This window comes from Lissotriton vulgaris, chromosome 11 (genome assembly GCF_964263255.1).
Source record: "Lissotriton vulgaris chromosome 11, aLisVul1.2, whole genome shotgun sequence".
In the NCBI taxonomy this organism is placed as follows: Eukaryota; Metazoa; Chordata; class Amphibia; order Caudata; family Salamandridae; genus Lissotriton; species Lissotriton vulgaris.
This window is the reverse complement of record NC_141699.1, coordinates 144777297-144791940: the sequence shown is the minus strand read 5'-3', so window position 1 is coordinate 144791940 and position 14644 is coordinate 144777297. Positions and strand designations below refer to the sequence as shown.

Sequence of the window (14644 nt, the reverse complement as noted above, 5' to 3'; positions counted from 1 at the left end):
TCCCTGGTCGTCGACCATCTCGGCGGCCGGGCCATGTCCGTCGCCGAGTTCTTCTTCCTCTTCGACCAGATCTAGCACCACGTGCTTGGTCTTGTGTGGAATTGTAAAGGTACTCATCTCTGCGTCGAAATCCTTCTTCCGCTGCAAGATGCTCGCCATCTCGGCCTCCAAACGCCGTCTTTTCTTTTCCCTTTCGGCCGCGTTCTCGGCCTCGGAACGCTCGGCCCCTCTCTTCGTCACCTGGCTCGGCGGCGAGACTCTCGGCGTCGAAGGTTTGGACGTCGAACTTGGTTTCGGGTCCTTGGACGTCGTCAAAGCTTTCGGGTCTTTCTCCCTCGACGCCGATCGGTCCCTTTCGGAGACGATCTTCGGCGCCTTCTGCTGCTCAACAGCCCGGCCCCTTTCGGAGGCGATCTTCGGAGCCTTCTGCTGTTCTACAGCTCTCGGCGCCAGGGACTCCTTCTCTGAGGATCCGCTGGGCCTGTGTGCGGTCGCGGACTGCAGATGTCGCTGCGTCGGCGCCTTCGGGGTCTGGCCCTCGTTCTTTCGAGACTCAGGGTCTCTCGTGCTCTTGTGAGACGTCGAGTCTCCTACCTTATCAGGCGTCTTCTTAGAATTGGTCTCTACGACCGTGTAGCTGTCGTGTTCGGCGGCAGCGTTGTCCTCTTCCTCTGAGGACATCCCCAGGTCGTACAGCGAAGGCGTCGGGGCTTTTCCTCCGAGGGTGGCGTGTGCTACCCTCTGGCTCTTCCTCACACGAAGGGTCTTCGCGGCGAAGACGGAGCAGGCGTTGCAGTCTTCGGTTCTGTGGTCCACCGGTAGGCAAAGGTTGCACACCGGGTGCTGATCTTTCTGCGCGTACTTGTGTCTGCAATTCGGGCAGAACTTGAACGGCGTGTTGTCCATCCTCGAGCGTTTCAGGCTTCCCTGACCGCGTGGACGTCGATGATCGTCGAAGTTCTCGACGTTCTCTCCTCCTTCTCTCTTCGCCAATGGTCTGCGAAGTCTTCCTTGGTCTTCTTCTTTTAATTTCTTCTCGAACTTCTCGCTTTGCAGTACTTTCTCCAAAAATGTCTGGAGCCCAACGGGAACGATCCAGACCCGACCGCGGAAAAAAGAATCTGAAGATGGCGCCCAGGGATGGGAGCTTCCGCAGGAAGCATGCCGACGTCACCGGAAATACACCCAAGGAAGGGTGACGCCGACGCCCACCTGGGCCACAAAAAAAAAAAAAAAAAAAAAAAGAGAGAACAGACTACGAATCCGGACCCAACCACAAGACCGCGGAATATGCACAGCATAGTGAATCCAGAAAGATTCACGCTGCAAAACCACCCTCGCTGGCGCAATCCAGGAAGGACCTCAAAGACCTGGCTCTTCGGATTAACTCAGCACTTAAGGCTCTGTGGGGGTTCGCGGATAAGATTGAGACCATCGTGGATGAGTAGGAGCGCTTTCTGAACCCCGATTGAGTCAAATGACGCAAGTAAATAAAATATAAGATTCGGGGAAGTAAATGTTGGAATGATAAGCAAAACAAGCCTAATGGAGTAGACCAGTTCACCCACTTACTGCAAGAAAAGATGTTTGAGAAACTAAATGCAAAAACAAAACACAAAAATTAAAAAAAAAAAAAGACTACTTGAGACGGTGTATCGTGCTTAAGAATTGTATGCTTAACCTAACTGGGTTTCTAGAATGAATAAAAATTCAGACAGCAAGACTACACGCAAACAGAACAAAAACGCTTCCATGAAAAGCATCAAAACACAAGATACATTTTTTTTTAAAGAATCAAAGAGCACTCACCTGGAAGGCGTCCTTTATTTTCTTCATAGTGGAAATGCTTTTAGAGTTATCATCCTCTTCCAGCAGAATACTTGAGGGCTAAAATTAAAATTGCAAAAAATTGAGGCACAAACTTCTGGTTTGACTTAATCATACATCGGTTTCCCATATTTGTTACCGAAAGACATGATGTGATCCAAAGAAATTCAGTTTGCAACCTCCACACTAAAGGCAGTCTGGTAATTCATTGAAATTCCCAATCAACTTGAGGGAGAGACAGATGCTGGACAATGAAGAAGTCTCAAGCTGCCACAAATGCAGGTATACACTAATCTGTTGACCTTAACTAACCAACTGAAATAGCCAATGTCTAAGGTACAAACACACTGAGATTCATAGCTGATCGCAATGCATAAAATATAAGACTCTGTTTTAGAAACCGAGGCATGCAGGAGTAAAAAAACATTACTACTTGGTACTCAGAACCCAGCAGGAAAAAGTTTGTACTGGTCTGCTTGAATCTTCTCAATTGAAAGGTTGATCAGGGCAATTAATGTAAAAGTGTATTCAAGGGGGCCGTGTCCAAGATGGCGACCAACTAAGTCACACATATCGGAGCTCTGCCGGATTTTTAAGCCCAGCAAGGTAGGCGCGGTGGAGTGCAGTGCCGATTTCCATCCCGCCTTCCCCCAAGGAGGTGCTGCCCCACCACCTGGCCTGTGGATAACAACGGAGACCGAGAGTGTTGCTGGAAGGGCCGCAGGACACGAGGGACAGGACCTGGTCTTGGATTGCTCGCGGGGTGCGGCCGCCGCCCCTTGTATCAGCCGAGGGTGAGTGTGCCTACTGCTTGCTGGCGGAGGGGGGGGCACAGCAGAGCAGATTGGGACTGCGGCTGCCCGCCTGGGTTCCTGGCGATTTCCCGAGGCCCCAGTGTAATCCTGCGGGCGGCCAGAGTAGTGTGAAGGAGGTTGTGGTGTGTCCCGCCCCCATCAGCCTTGATCGAGTTGGCATAACTGTTGGACACGGCTTCCTCGGGTCTGCACTACATCTGGCTCTTGCTGCCACCAAGGGAGGAGAGGGGGGAAATTAAATCCTAAGAGGCATGGAGTGACCTACGGCCTACAACCCCACTTAGCACACATGCACGGCAGTGCCCTCAGCAGCGGTGGGCTGCAGCCTTGCAGCCTATTCTAGATTGAGGTGACACAGTGGGGCCGCAAAGCCAGGAGGAACACACAGCACATACAGGTCTTGTCCCAGTCCAGCAGGGGAAGAGTCACAAGGCGAGAGTCGTGCCGTTGACCCTCTGCGGCCCACAGATGGCGAGCCGCCCATCACTAAGACACCGGACCCTCCACCCCCCCCCCCCCCACCCCCTCTTCTCTCTCCATCGCCGTCTCCCCACCAGTTGACCGCAATCCTTTTCCTGTGGTCGATGCCACCTCGGGTGTGGGGCCGGAGCGTCTGCAGCTGCCAGGGTTGGAGACACTGCGCGGTGCTCCCCGGTGGACCCGCGTGCCTGGTGTCTCCCTGCATCATGCTCTGAGTCAGAGGCCGCTTGCATCTGTCAGTTGCAGTAAGGGTTCCAGATCAGGCTTCGGGTGCACTTGGAATTTCTGCCTGATCGGAAGGGAGAAGTCCCCCGTACATGGAGATTGAATGGGCCTGGCTGCTGCCACACTTGGGGTGTGAGCAGAGGAGGGTGTCCCCATCCACACTTGACCATGTCCTCCCTTTGCGCAGAGAAGAAAGAACCATCAGTTAAGGACATCTTTGCTAAATCAACCTCTAAGAAGGCAGAGTGAGTGCTTGGTCCTGCAGTATCAGATCCGCACTCAGACGATACCAGAGCAGGGAATGCTGACCGGGACGACTATCCCATCACCAAGACATTTCTGGAGCACTTATTTGAACTTTGCTGGAGGACTTCGTTGGTTTCAACCATGATATAGCCTTTGAATGTAAGTAAATACACCAAGACATGGAGGCAGTGAGTATGAGAGGGGAGTTGCTGGCAGCCGCAGATCACTGAGATTCCAGCAGAGCTCCTTCCAACAGACTGTGCCTTATTGAGGAGTTACCCAGTCACATGGGCCCTAGCAATGGCTTGTTGCTCGACCCCAGGTGGAGGATATATTGGAGTGGTTTCTTTTTTGCTCTTTACTACCATTCTCCTTTGTACTCTCACTTTCTATTCCTCTCATGTTACCGTTTTTTCCCACACTCCTTGTTGGAGGACATGCACACCCCTCTATGGCAGGTATATTGCGACGTATTACCCAAAGTATTTATGTGGTGCTAACTGTCCTTAGCCTCAATGTTCGAGGCCTTAATGCCCCATCTAAGCGCTTAGCCCTCATTTAATTCCTCAGGAACCCCAAATGTGACATTTGCATGTTACAAAAAACCCATCTACTTCAGGGCGATTGGCGAAGGCTGACCTCCCGATGGTTTGAGCGCCAATTCTTTTCCTTTCAGGGGTCCAAATAAGCAGGAGTTGCCATTCTACTTGCCACCCAGGGCGGGTGGAAAAGATTTTCTGAACATACCAGCCAAATTACTAGCATTGAAGGTCTTCATTTTTGGCACTATATACGCCCTAGCCACGATTTATACCCCTAACTAATACCAGGAACTTTGTCAGGGATGCCTTGAGACAACTGTGACCACCTCAGACAGGGAGGTACTGGTGGGAGGGGATTTCAACGTGGTTATGGATGCACATAGTGATCGTACTTTCCCCCAGAATGGGTCAGACTGCGGGGGCTTACCATGGGCACCAGGCATGGTTTAGAGAAAGTGGGTTTAACCGAAGTATGGAGACATAAGAACCCTGCATCCCTAGAAGGAAAATGCTACTTACCAGTATGCATCTGTTCTTGGCATGTAGAGCTGCAGAGTTGTACACTTAGCATTAGATCGCCACCTGGTGTTGGGCTCGGATGATTGCATGTTGTTGTCCTCTTGGAAGAATTTTTTGTAGTCACGAGATAGGAGACTCCTCCCTTGGACGATAGTGCGCATGGGCATCGGCTCCATCCCTAGATTGTTTTGCCATGATGGGAAATGATGGAGTTAGTAGAAAGAAGAAAGGATGTCCGTGTGTATATCTAATTAAGATAAAACTGGAACAGACAGGTCCCGGGAGGGCGTGTACAACTCTGCAGCTCTACATGCCAAGAACAGATGCATACTGGTAAGTAGCATTTTCCGTTCGAGGCATATGAACTGCAGATTATACACTTCTCATCGTTTGTGCAGCAGTGTCTCCCCTAGTGGTGGTCACCTGTGTCTGTTGCAGTAGTTTGAAATAGAGTTTTAAGGACAGCTTGGCCTACTGCAGCTTGCTGCTTGGCTTGCACATCAACACAATAGTGTTTAGTGAAGGTGTGTGTTGTAGACCGTGTTGCTGCCTTGCAGAGGTCTTCTAGGGGAATGTTTCCAAAGCAAGCCACGGAGGCTCCTAATTTGCATGTGGAGTGCGCTCTAGGAGGAACTGTTAATGTGAGTTTTGCTTTGTGATACATATTTGTATACATTTAACAATCTACCTTGCAATTCCGGATTTTGAAATGGGATTGCCTTTATGTGGTGGAGAGAAGGCTACAATAGTTGCTGTTTTGCGAAAGGACTTGGTCCTATCTATGTAATAGAGAAGAGCTCTTTTGACATCTAGTATGTGCAAAGCTCTTTCAGCTACCAAGTCTGGATTTTGAAAAAACACCGGTAACTCAGCAGATTGGTTTAGATGAAAAGGAGTAATTACTTTAGGAAGAAATTTAGGATTAGTTCTTAGACCCACTTTGTTACGGTGTAATTGTAAGGAAGGTTCTTGTATAGTGAAAGCTTGAATCTCACTAGCTCTTCTAAGAGAGGTAATGGCAATGAGGAAAGTGTTTTCCATGTGAGAAATTGTAGTTCACATCTGTGTAAAGATTCAAAAGGGGGTCCCATGAGTCTGGTAAGAACAATGTTTAGGTTCCACACTGGAGAGGGTGGTAACCTAGGAGGAATAATTATTTGTAATCCTTCCATAAAAGCTTTAATTGCTGGTACTCTAAACAACAACATATGTTGTCGGTTTAGTAGATGTGCGGCAATGGCTGCAAGATGTAAACGTATAGATTAATAAGCTAGATTACATCTTTGTAAATGGAGAAGGTAACAGATAATATTTTGGATGGAAGCATCTAAAGGATAAATTGGATTATTATTGCAGTAAATGGCAAATCTTTTCCATTTAGAAGCATAGCAAGCTCTAGTAGGTCTTCTGGCTTCTTTAATGATATTCATACAGTCTGGTTAATGTGTAATGTAATGTAATTTGACTTATATAGCGCACAAATCACCCGAAGGTCTCAGGGCGCTTGCTTAGGGAACCCGTCCTGGTATTCCCCTGTGAGATACCCCGGCAGGGTATCCACAAGGTGAAAGCCAGGCATCCCGCCGCGAGGGGCCGTAGTGGAGATTAAGCAAGCTATTGCCCAGAGTCGCAGAGTGTGACCCCGTGAGTTGAGTAGGCACCGGTCTGGTTAAGGTAACCAAACTAAGACTTCAGGAGCCAGATCGCCGGATTCAGTGGACTTGGATCTGGAGGCCTGATGTCTACATGGTTCTGCGTCAGCATTGATGGTGTCAGAGACAGTTTTTGGTGTGGGACTAGAGAGTTCTAGCAGTGTGGTGAACCACGGTTGGCGTGCCCATGTGGGAGATACCAGGATCAGTTTGAGAGACTGTTGTCTGAGCATGCGTACAACTAGTGGTATTAGTGGGGTTGGCGGAAAAGCATACGCAAATCTGCCTGACCAGTTCATCCATATCGCATTGCCCTTGGACAACTGGTGTGAAAACCTGGCGGCGAAGGTTAGGAATTTTGCGTTTTCGTGTGTGGCAAACAGGTCTATGTCTGGATGACCCCACTTGTGAAAGAAAGGTTGAAGAACTTGCAGATGTAGTTCCCATTCGTGAATCTGTTGTGTCTATCGACTTAACAGATCGGCTATCTGATTGTGAACTCCTGCAAGGTGTTCTGCAAGCAGATATATCTTTTGTGGAATGTCTCATCTCCAAATGTTTTGTGCGAGCTGAGACAGTTGCAGGGAATGTGTGCCTCCTTGTTTCCGTATGTAGTACATAGCTGTCATGTTGTCTGTCCGGATTAAGACAGCTTTGTTCTGTATGTGTACTTGGAAGGACTTTAGTGCCAGGAAAATTGCCAGGAAAATTGCCAGCAACTCTAGGGGATTGATGTGAAGCACCTTTTGTTGAGCGGTCCATCTTCACTGAGTTGTGTGGTGGAGCAGATGTGCTGCCCTTCCTGTCAGGGATGCGTCTGTTGTCAGAACTATTTGTGGAACAGGCTTGAGGAACAGCCGCCCTCTGGACAAGCTTTTGGTGGTCCACCACTGCAGAGAGCGAGGTGTGTGGCTGTCCACCAACACCAGGTCTGTCAGTTGTCCTTGTTCCCGAGTCCACTGATGAGCTAGACATTCCTGCAATGGGCGCATTTGCCGTCTTGCATATGGTACACTAGAAATGCAAGATGCCATCATGCCTATTAGTTGCATGAACACTCTGGCTGGGAGAGAGAGTGCTGGTTTTGAAACCTTGTAACTAAGGCTTGAATGCTCTGTATCCTGGCTGGACTGGGATAAGCTAGAGCTGTATTGTGGCCTATGGTAGCCCCTAGGTATTGATGTACATGAGAGGGCTGTAGATGTGACTTGGTGTGGTTTATTGTAAACCCCAAGTTGTGCAGTGTCTGAATTGTGTGAGATGTGTGTTGAACACACTCGTTGAATGACTTGGCCTTTATGAGCCAATCTTCCAAGTATGGGAAGACATGGATAAGTTGTCTTCTGAGATGTGCTGCTACTACTGCTAGGCACTTTGTGAACTCTTGGTGCAGTTGTGACCACGAATGGAAGGACTTTGAATTGATATGGTTGTCCTAGCACAAACCTGAGATACTTCCTGTGAGAAGGATGTATGGGAATGTGAAAGTAGGTGTCTTTGAAGTCTAGCGTAGTGAGGAAATCTCCTTGTTTCAATAACGGGTTGTAAAGTGACCATGTGAAAATGATCTGAGTATATACAGATTGTGAGGCCTTAAATCTAGAATTGGTCTTAGTTTCCCATCCTTTTTGGGTATTAGGAAGTAGAGCGAGTAGACCCCTGTTCCTTGATGTTGCAATGGAACTAGCTCTATTGCATCTTTTTGTAGCAATGAGAGAACCTTTGATTGGAGCAGCGTTAGATATTCTGTGGACATTGGACGCTGTCTGGGTGGTATATTTGGAGGGGTAGCTGTAAGCTCTAGGCAGTAACCATACTGGATAATCTGTCTTACCCACTTGTGATGGAATTCCAGACAGGTAGGAACTGTGTTAATCTCCCCACTACAGGAGTGGTATGCTGCTGGGGGAGCTGAAGGAAGTCACTGTTTAGTGGTGGAAGAGGATCGATTGTTGTTGTTACCTCGACCTCTTCCCTTATTGTTATTACCTCTATAGCCCCCTCTAAAGTATCGTTTATTAGAGGATGCTTGTGCATTTGTTTTAAAGTAAGCTGAATTGTCTGCTCCAGCTTGTTTGGAGCCTCCTCTGTAAAAGGAGCGACAAAAAGGAGCCTCTTGCTTGGGTGCACTGCGGAGCTCCCATTGACTTGGCTGTGTCAGTCTTTTTTCATTTTTTCAAGAGCTGTGTCTACTTCTGGACCAAACAATTGTTGTTGGTTGAATGGTTGATTTAAGATAGTCTGTACCTCTTGCTTAAATCCAGAAATGCGTAGCCACGCATGACTTCTAAGGAGGACACTGGTGTTTATTGCCCTGGATGCAGTGTCTGCTACATCTAGTGCACATTTAATGGAGGCAACCTATATAAGCTCACCCTCTTGTATGAGGTCATCTGCTTGTGCCTTATATTGATCAGGTAGACGTTGTAAGAGCTTTTCTAGTTGATCATAGTGAGCCCTGTCGTATCTTGCGAGGAGGGCCTGTGTGTTAGCAATGTGCCATGCATTACTAGCTTGGGCAGCTATTCTTTTCCCTGAAGCATCTATGATATTTGATTCTTTATCAGGAGGTGGTGCTTCGCCTGATGTTTGTGAATTTGCTCTTTTCCTAGCGCTGGAAACTACTAGGGAGTCTAAGGGTAGCAAATAGTTTACCTGTCGGTGTAGTTTTGCAGCTTGAAGATCTTTCTGGATTCACTATGCTGTGCATTATTCCGCGGTATAGTGGTTGGGTCCGGAATCGTAGTTTTTTCTTGTTATTTTTTTTTTTTTGTAGCCCAGGTGGGCGTAGATGTCACCTTTTGGTTTCCTTCATGTGACGTTGGCACGCTTCCTGCAGAAGCTCCCACCCTTTGGCGCCATCTTCGGATTATTTTTTTCTCGTTTGTGTTCTGTTTCCGAATCCATGGCAATGTTCAAGTAAGTTATTTACCCGCTTTGACTTTTAAGTAGTCTGTTTCAGCATTGTCCTTGTTTTTACCACCTGTTTCTCCAGCCTCATCTTTCTGGCGGAGGTGGGTGGGTTCGCTAGTGGATCCAGAAAGATCTTCAAGCTGCAAAACTACACGACAGGTAAGAAACTATTCGTTTTGCAACGTGAATCTTTCTGGATTCACTATGCTGTGCATAGACTTTGTAGCGGTTTGTTCCTTTTGTGGCAGCTGGAAGAGGAGCGTTGGCTGTTGAATATATGTTGAACACTTTCTGTCCTACTTGTGCTTCCTTGTTCATTTGTATATCCACACTTTAGTGAAGGTGTGCACTGAAGCCCATGTTGCCGCCAGGCAGATGTCTTGAATGGGTGTGTTAGCCAGGAAGGCTATAGTAGCTCCCTTTTTCCAGGTGGAGTGGGCTCGTGGCCCCTCTGCTAGTTCCTGCCCTGCCTGCTTGTGGCAGAATTGTATGGTTTGAACGATCCATCGTGTAATGGTTCCCTTAGTTACTGGTTTTCCAATTAAACTGTTTGCGAAGGACACAAAGAACTGTTTTGTTTTCCTGTGTTCCTTAGTTCTTTCTATGTAGTGCATGACTGCACTTCTGGCGTCCAGAGTGCGCAGTGCCCTTTCTGCGCTTGTTGCTGGTTTCTGAAAGAAACTTGGAATTTGTATCGCCTGGTTGATGTAGAACCCTGACACCACCTGTGGCATAAAGTGTGGGTCCGTTCTCATCACCACCCTATCATTGTGAATTTGGATGTAGGGTTCTTGTAGCGTTGGCACTTGTAGATAGCTCACCCTGCGCAGCAAGGTGATTGCCACTAAGAATGCTGTTTTCATAGTTAGCATTTGTAGGGAGGCCTTATGAATTGGTTCAAAAGGCGCTTTCATGAGTTCAGTTAGGACTAAATTAAGGTTCCATGCTGGTGGTGGCGGCAACTTCTTTGGCGGTGCGATCCTCTTTGCCTCTTTCAGGAATCTCTTTACTATCAGTGATGTAAAGAAGCTCTTACCTGTTTCTCCTCTTGTGTAAGCGACTATCGCTGCCAAGTGTACTCTTAGCGAGGATGAGCTCAATTTTGCTTCGAGCAGGTGTGTGAGGTATTTAAGCACTGTTGATTCCTTTGTCATCTTTTTGTGTAGCTTTTTCTTTCTGCACCATAGTGTGAACCTCTTCCATTTTTGGCACATAGCACCTTCGTGTGCTGGGCCTTCTTGCCTCTCGTAGTACCCTTAGGGTGCTCTCCGGTAGTTTTAGATGTGCAAATTCTATGTCTTTAGGAGCCATGCTGCTAGGCTGAGGCTCTCTGGTTCTGGGTGCAGCACCTCTCAGTTTTGCATAGAGTAGATCTTTTCTTTTCCCGAATTTGTGGGGTGTACTCTGGGTCATCTCCATAATCTGAGAGTACCATGTCTGCCTGGCCCATTGGGGTGCGACCAGTATCAGGGTCATGTTGCTGGTTCTGCACTTGCTGAGTACTTTGTGTATCAGAGGAATCGGCAGAAAAGCGTAAGCAAATGTCTTCGACCAACTTATCCATAGGGCTTTCCTCAGGGACCCTTCCCCTGGTTGCGAAGTTTCCGCATTTTGCATTCTGGCGTGTTGCAAACAGGTCTATTGACTGTGTTCCCCACCTGCCGAACAGCTTCCTTGTTTCCTGTGCATTGAGCTCCCATTCGTGGGATGCCGATGTTTGTCTGCTGAGCCAGTCCGCTTCCACATTGTCCTTCCCTGGTAGGTGTATGGCTAGCAGGTCTATTTTGAGTGGGATGGCCCATCTCCATATTTCTTGTGCTAGTTTTGATAGCGGGGCTGATTGCGTTCCTCCATGCTTGTTGATGTAGAACATCGCTGTTGTGTTGTCCGTTTGGATCAACACTTCGTCTAGAAGACCTTTATTGCGAGGAAAACAGTCTTCAGTTCCAGGTAGTTTATGTGTTTGACCGCATCCACTGGTGTCCACAGACCCCTGACTGAGTTTATGTGTGCTCCCCATCCCTTCTGGGATGAGTCTGTGGTGATGTCACCGTTGGGGGTCGGTGGTGTTCGAGGCCTCCATTCTGTTATGTTCCCCTTGTTCCACCAGGATATCTCTTCTTGCACTGAGTGCATTACAACCAATAAATCTTCCCAACGACTTGTATCTTGTGACCATTGGTCCTGTAGCCATTCCTGGAATGGTCTCATGTGGAGCCGTACGTTTGGCGCTAGATGTATGTATGAGGCCATCATACCCATTATTTTGCTTGCCGTCCTCACTGTCAGAGCTCGCCCCTTCTGGTAGAGGCGCGTCTTCTTCAGCAGTGCCAGTGTTCTATTTTCGCTGGGGAACACCTTCTCTGTAAGGTGTTGATCTGTGCTTTCAGGAAGATTTTTACTTGTTCTTGTTTCACTGAGGATTTCCCCCGTGGATGGAGAATCCAAGGGACATTAGTGTGCATGTCACTCGCTGTGCGTGCTGTTTGCATGTCTTGTATGAACTTGCTTTTATTAGCCAATCGTCCAGGTAAGGGTAAACATGGATCCCTTCCCTCCTTAGGTGCGCTGCGACTGCTGCAAGGGACTTTGTGAAGACCCTTGGGGTGGATTTTAGTCCGAAGGCTAGGGTCGTGAACTGGTAGTGATCTTTGTTGATGGTAAATCTCAGCAGATGTTGGTGCCCCCTATTCATTGGGATGTGGAGGTAGGCATCCTTGAGGTCTATGGTGACCATGAAGTCTCCGCTTTGTATCTGAGGAAGTACCTCTTGTAGGGACGTCATCTTGAATTTTTGCGTTTTTATGTATTTGTTTAGGAACCTAAGGTCCAGGATGGGTCTCATTGTTTCGTCCACCTTTGGTACCAGGAAGTAAGTTGAGTACACTCCCCTGTTCCTTTCTCTTTAAGTTACTGGTTCGATAGCCTCCTTTTGCAGGAGTTCCTTTGCTTCCTTTATAAGTAGTACTAGCTCCTTTGGTAGCACCCTTTTTTTGGTCTTTTGTTTGGCGGTGTTCTTTCCAACTCTATGCAGTACCCGAACTGAATGATGTAGAGTATTCATTTGTCGGTGGTTATTTTTTTCCACTCCTGGAAGAAAAGGTTTATTCTGCCTCTCATCGGTGTTACATGCTCGCAGATGTTTAGTCCGTGCAACTCGTAGCTGTGCTCCACCCTGGGAGTTTTTGCATGGGTGTGCACCTGTTGCGTGACAGTCACTTAGAGGTGGGTTGTTGTTCCCCTCTTCTATTATGTCCACGTCCATTCGCCCTCCTGCGAAAGGACAGGCCCCTTTGCTGGTATTGCCAGGGTTGCTTCTGTTGCCCTTGTTGTGTTTGGGTGTCGCCCTGGTGGGACTGCTGCAATGATTAGTGAGACGTGCCTGGCTGGTTTCCCCTCTCCCGTTAGGTGGCCCTCCTTGCTCCTCTGAATTGCAAGGCCCCCATGAATCTTGCAGTTTCGTTCTCTTTTTTCAGTTGGGTGAGCTTTTCATCCACTGGTGCCCCGAACAGTGTGTCTCCGTTGAACGGGGTGTTCAGAATGTTGTGATGCACCTCCGGCTTGAAGCCTGAGCTCTTGAGCCAGGCTGGTCTTCTCTCTGTGATGCCCAGCATCATTAGCCTGCTGGACAGGTCAGCTCCGTCCAAGGCAGTTTTGAGGCAAGAACGTCGACGCCCACCTGGACCCAACCACTAGACCGCAGAATAATGCACAGCATAGTGAATCCAGAAAGATTCACGCTGCAAAACTGTCCTTTAATGTAAGCAGGATCCCCAGGAGCTGCCCTGTACTTTTTCTCCATCCTTGGGTTTATGATTCTAGCCCGTACAGGATCTTTAAACACTTCTGGTGCATGTTTAATGACTCCTTTAATCATTGGCAGTATTTGCACAGTTTTTTGGGATTGTTCAAAAGTATCCAGTAAGAAGTCCTCTTCTGACCCATCTGAATGTATGGTGACATTGTGATAAATGGCAGCCCTATTAATTAAGTGTACAAACCCAATATTGTCTTCTGGAGGAGAAGGTTTAGATGGATATATGTGGGTCAGGAATAACTGCTATATCCTGTGGGTTTGGATATTTTGAGTGGGATGGCCCATCTCCATATTTCTTGTGCTAGTTTTGATAGAGGGGCTGATTGCGTTCCTCCATGCTTGTTGATGTAGAACATCGCTGTTGTGTTGTCCGTTTGGATCAACACTTCGTCTGGAAGACCTTTATTGCGAGGAAAACGGTCTTCAGTTCCAGGTAGTTTATGTGTTTGACCGCATCCACTGGTGTCCACAGACCCCTGACTGAGTTTATGTGTGCTCCCCATCCCTTCTGGGATGAGTCTGTGGTGATGTCACCGTTGGGGGTCGGTGGTGTTCGAGGCCTCCATTCTGTTATGTTCCCCTTGTTCCACCAGGATATCTCTTCTTGCACTGAGTGCATTACAACCAATAAATCTTCCCAACGACTTGTATCTTGTGACCATTGGTCCTGTAGCCATTCCTGGAATGGTCTCATGTGGAGCCGTACGTTTGGCGCTAGATGTATGTATGAGGCCATCATACCCATTATTTTGCTTGCCGTCCTCACTGTCAGAGCTCGCCCCTTCTGGTAGAGGCGCGTCTTCTTCAGCAGTGCCAGTGTTCTATTTTCGCTGGGGAACACCTTCTCTGTAAGGTGTTGATCTGTGCTTTCAGGAAGATTTTTACTTGTTCTTGTTTCACTGAGGATTTCCCCCGTGGATGGAGAATCCAAGGGACATTAGTGTGCATGTCACTCGCTGTGCGTGCTGTTTGCATGTCTTGTATGAACTTGCTTTTATTAGCCAATCGTCCAGGTAAGGGTAAACATGGATCCCTTCCCTCCTTAGGTGCGCTGCGACTGCTGCAAGGGACTTTGTGAAGACCCTTGGGGTGGATTTTAGTCCGAAGGCTAGGGTCGTGAACTGGTAGTGATCTTTGTTGATGGTAAATCTCAGCAGATGTTGGTGCCCCCTATTCATTGGGATGTGGAGGTAGGCATCCTTGAGGTCTATGGTGACCATGAAGTCTCCGCTTTGTATCTGAGGAAGTACCTCTTGTAGGGACGTCATCTTGAATTTTTGCGTTTTTATGTATTTGTTTAGGAACCTAAGGTCAAGGATGGGTCTCATTGTTTCGTCCACCTTTGGTACCAGGAAGTAAGTTGAGTACACTCCCCTGTTCCTTTCTCTTTAAGTTACTGGTTCGATAGCCTCCTTTTGCAGGAGTTCCTTTGCTTCCTTTATAAGTAGTACTAGCTCCTTTGGTAGCACCCTTTTTTTGGTCTTTTGTTTGGCGGTGTTCTTTCCAACTCTATGCAGTACCCGAACTGAATGATGTAGAGTATTCATTTGTCGGTGGTTATTTTTTTCCACTCCTGGAAGAAAAGGTTTATTCTGCCTCTCATCGGTG

At 47.8% G+C, this 14644-nt stretch overlaps 1 protein-coding gene across 4 annotated transcripts in view; it reads right to left on the bottom strand.

Annotated features, from left to right (window-relative positions):
- ZCCHC8 (zinc finger CCHC-type containing 8) overlaps positions 1-14644 on the bottom strand; it is a 331099-nt gene that overhangs the window by 187509 nt on the left and 128946 nt on the right. For all 4 annotated transcript variants that reach the window (XM_086942951.1, XM_086942950.1, XM_086942949.1 and 1 more), the window contains exon 5: positions 1810-1887. In XM_086942951.1, the coding sequence (XP_086799077.1) occupies positions 1810-1887 (78 nt within the window). The remainder of the gene's footprint in view (positions 1-1809; positions 1888-14644) is intronic.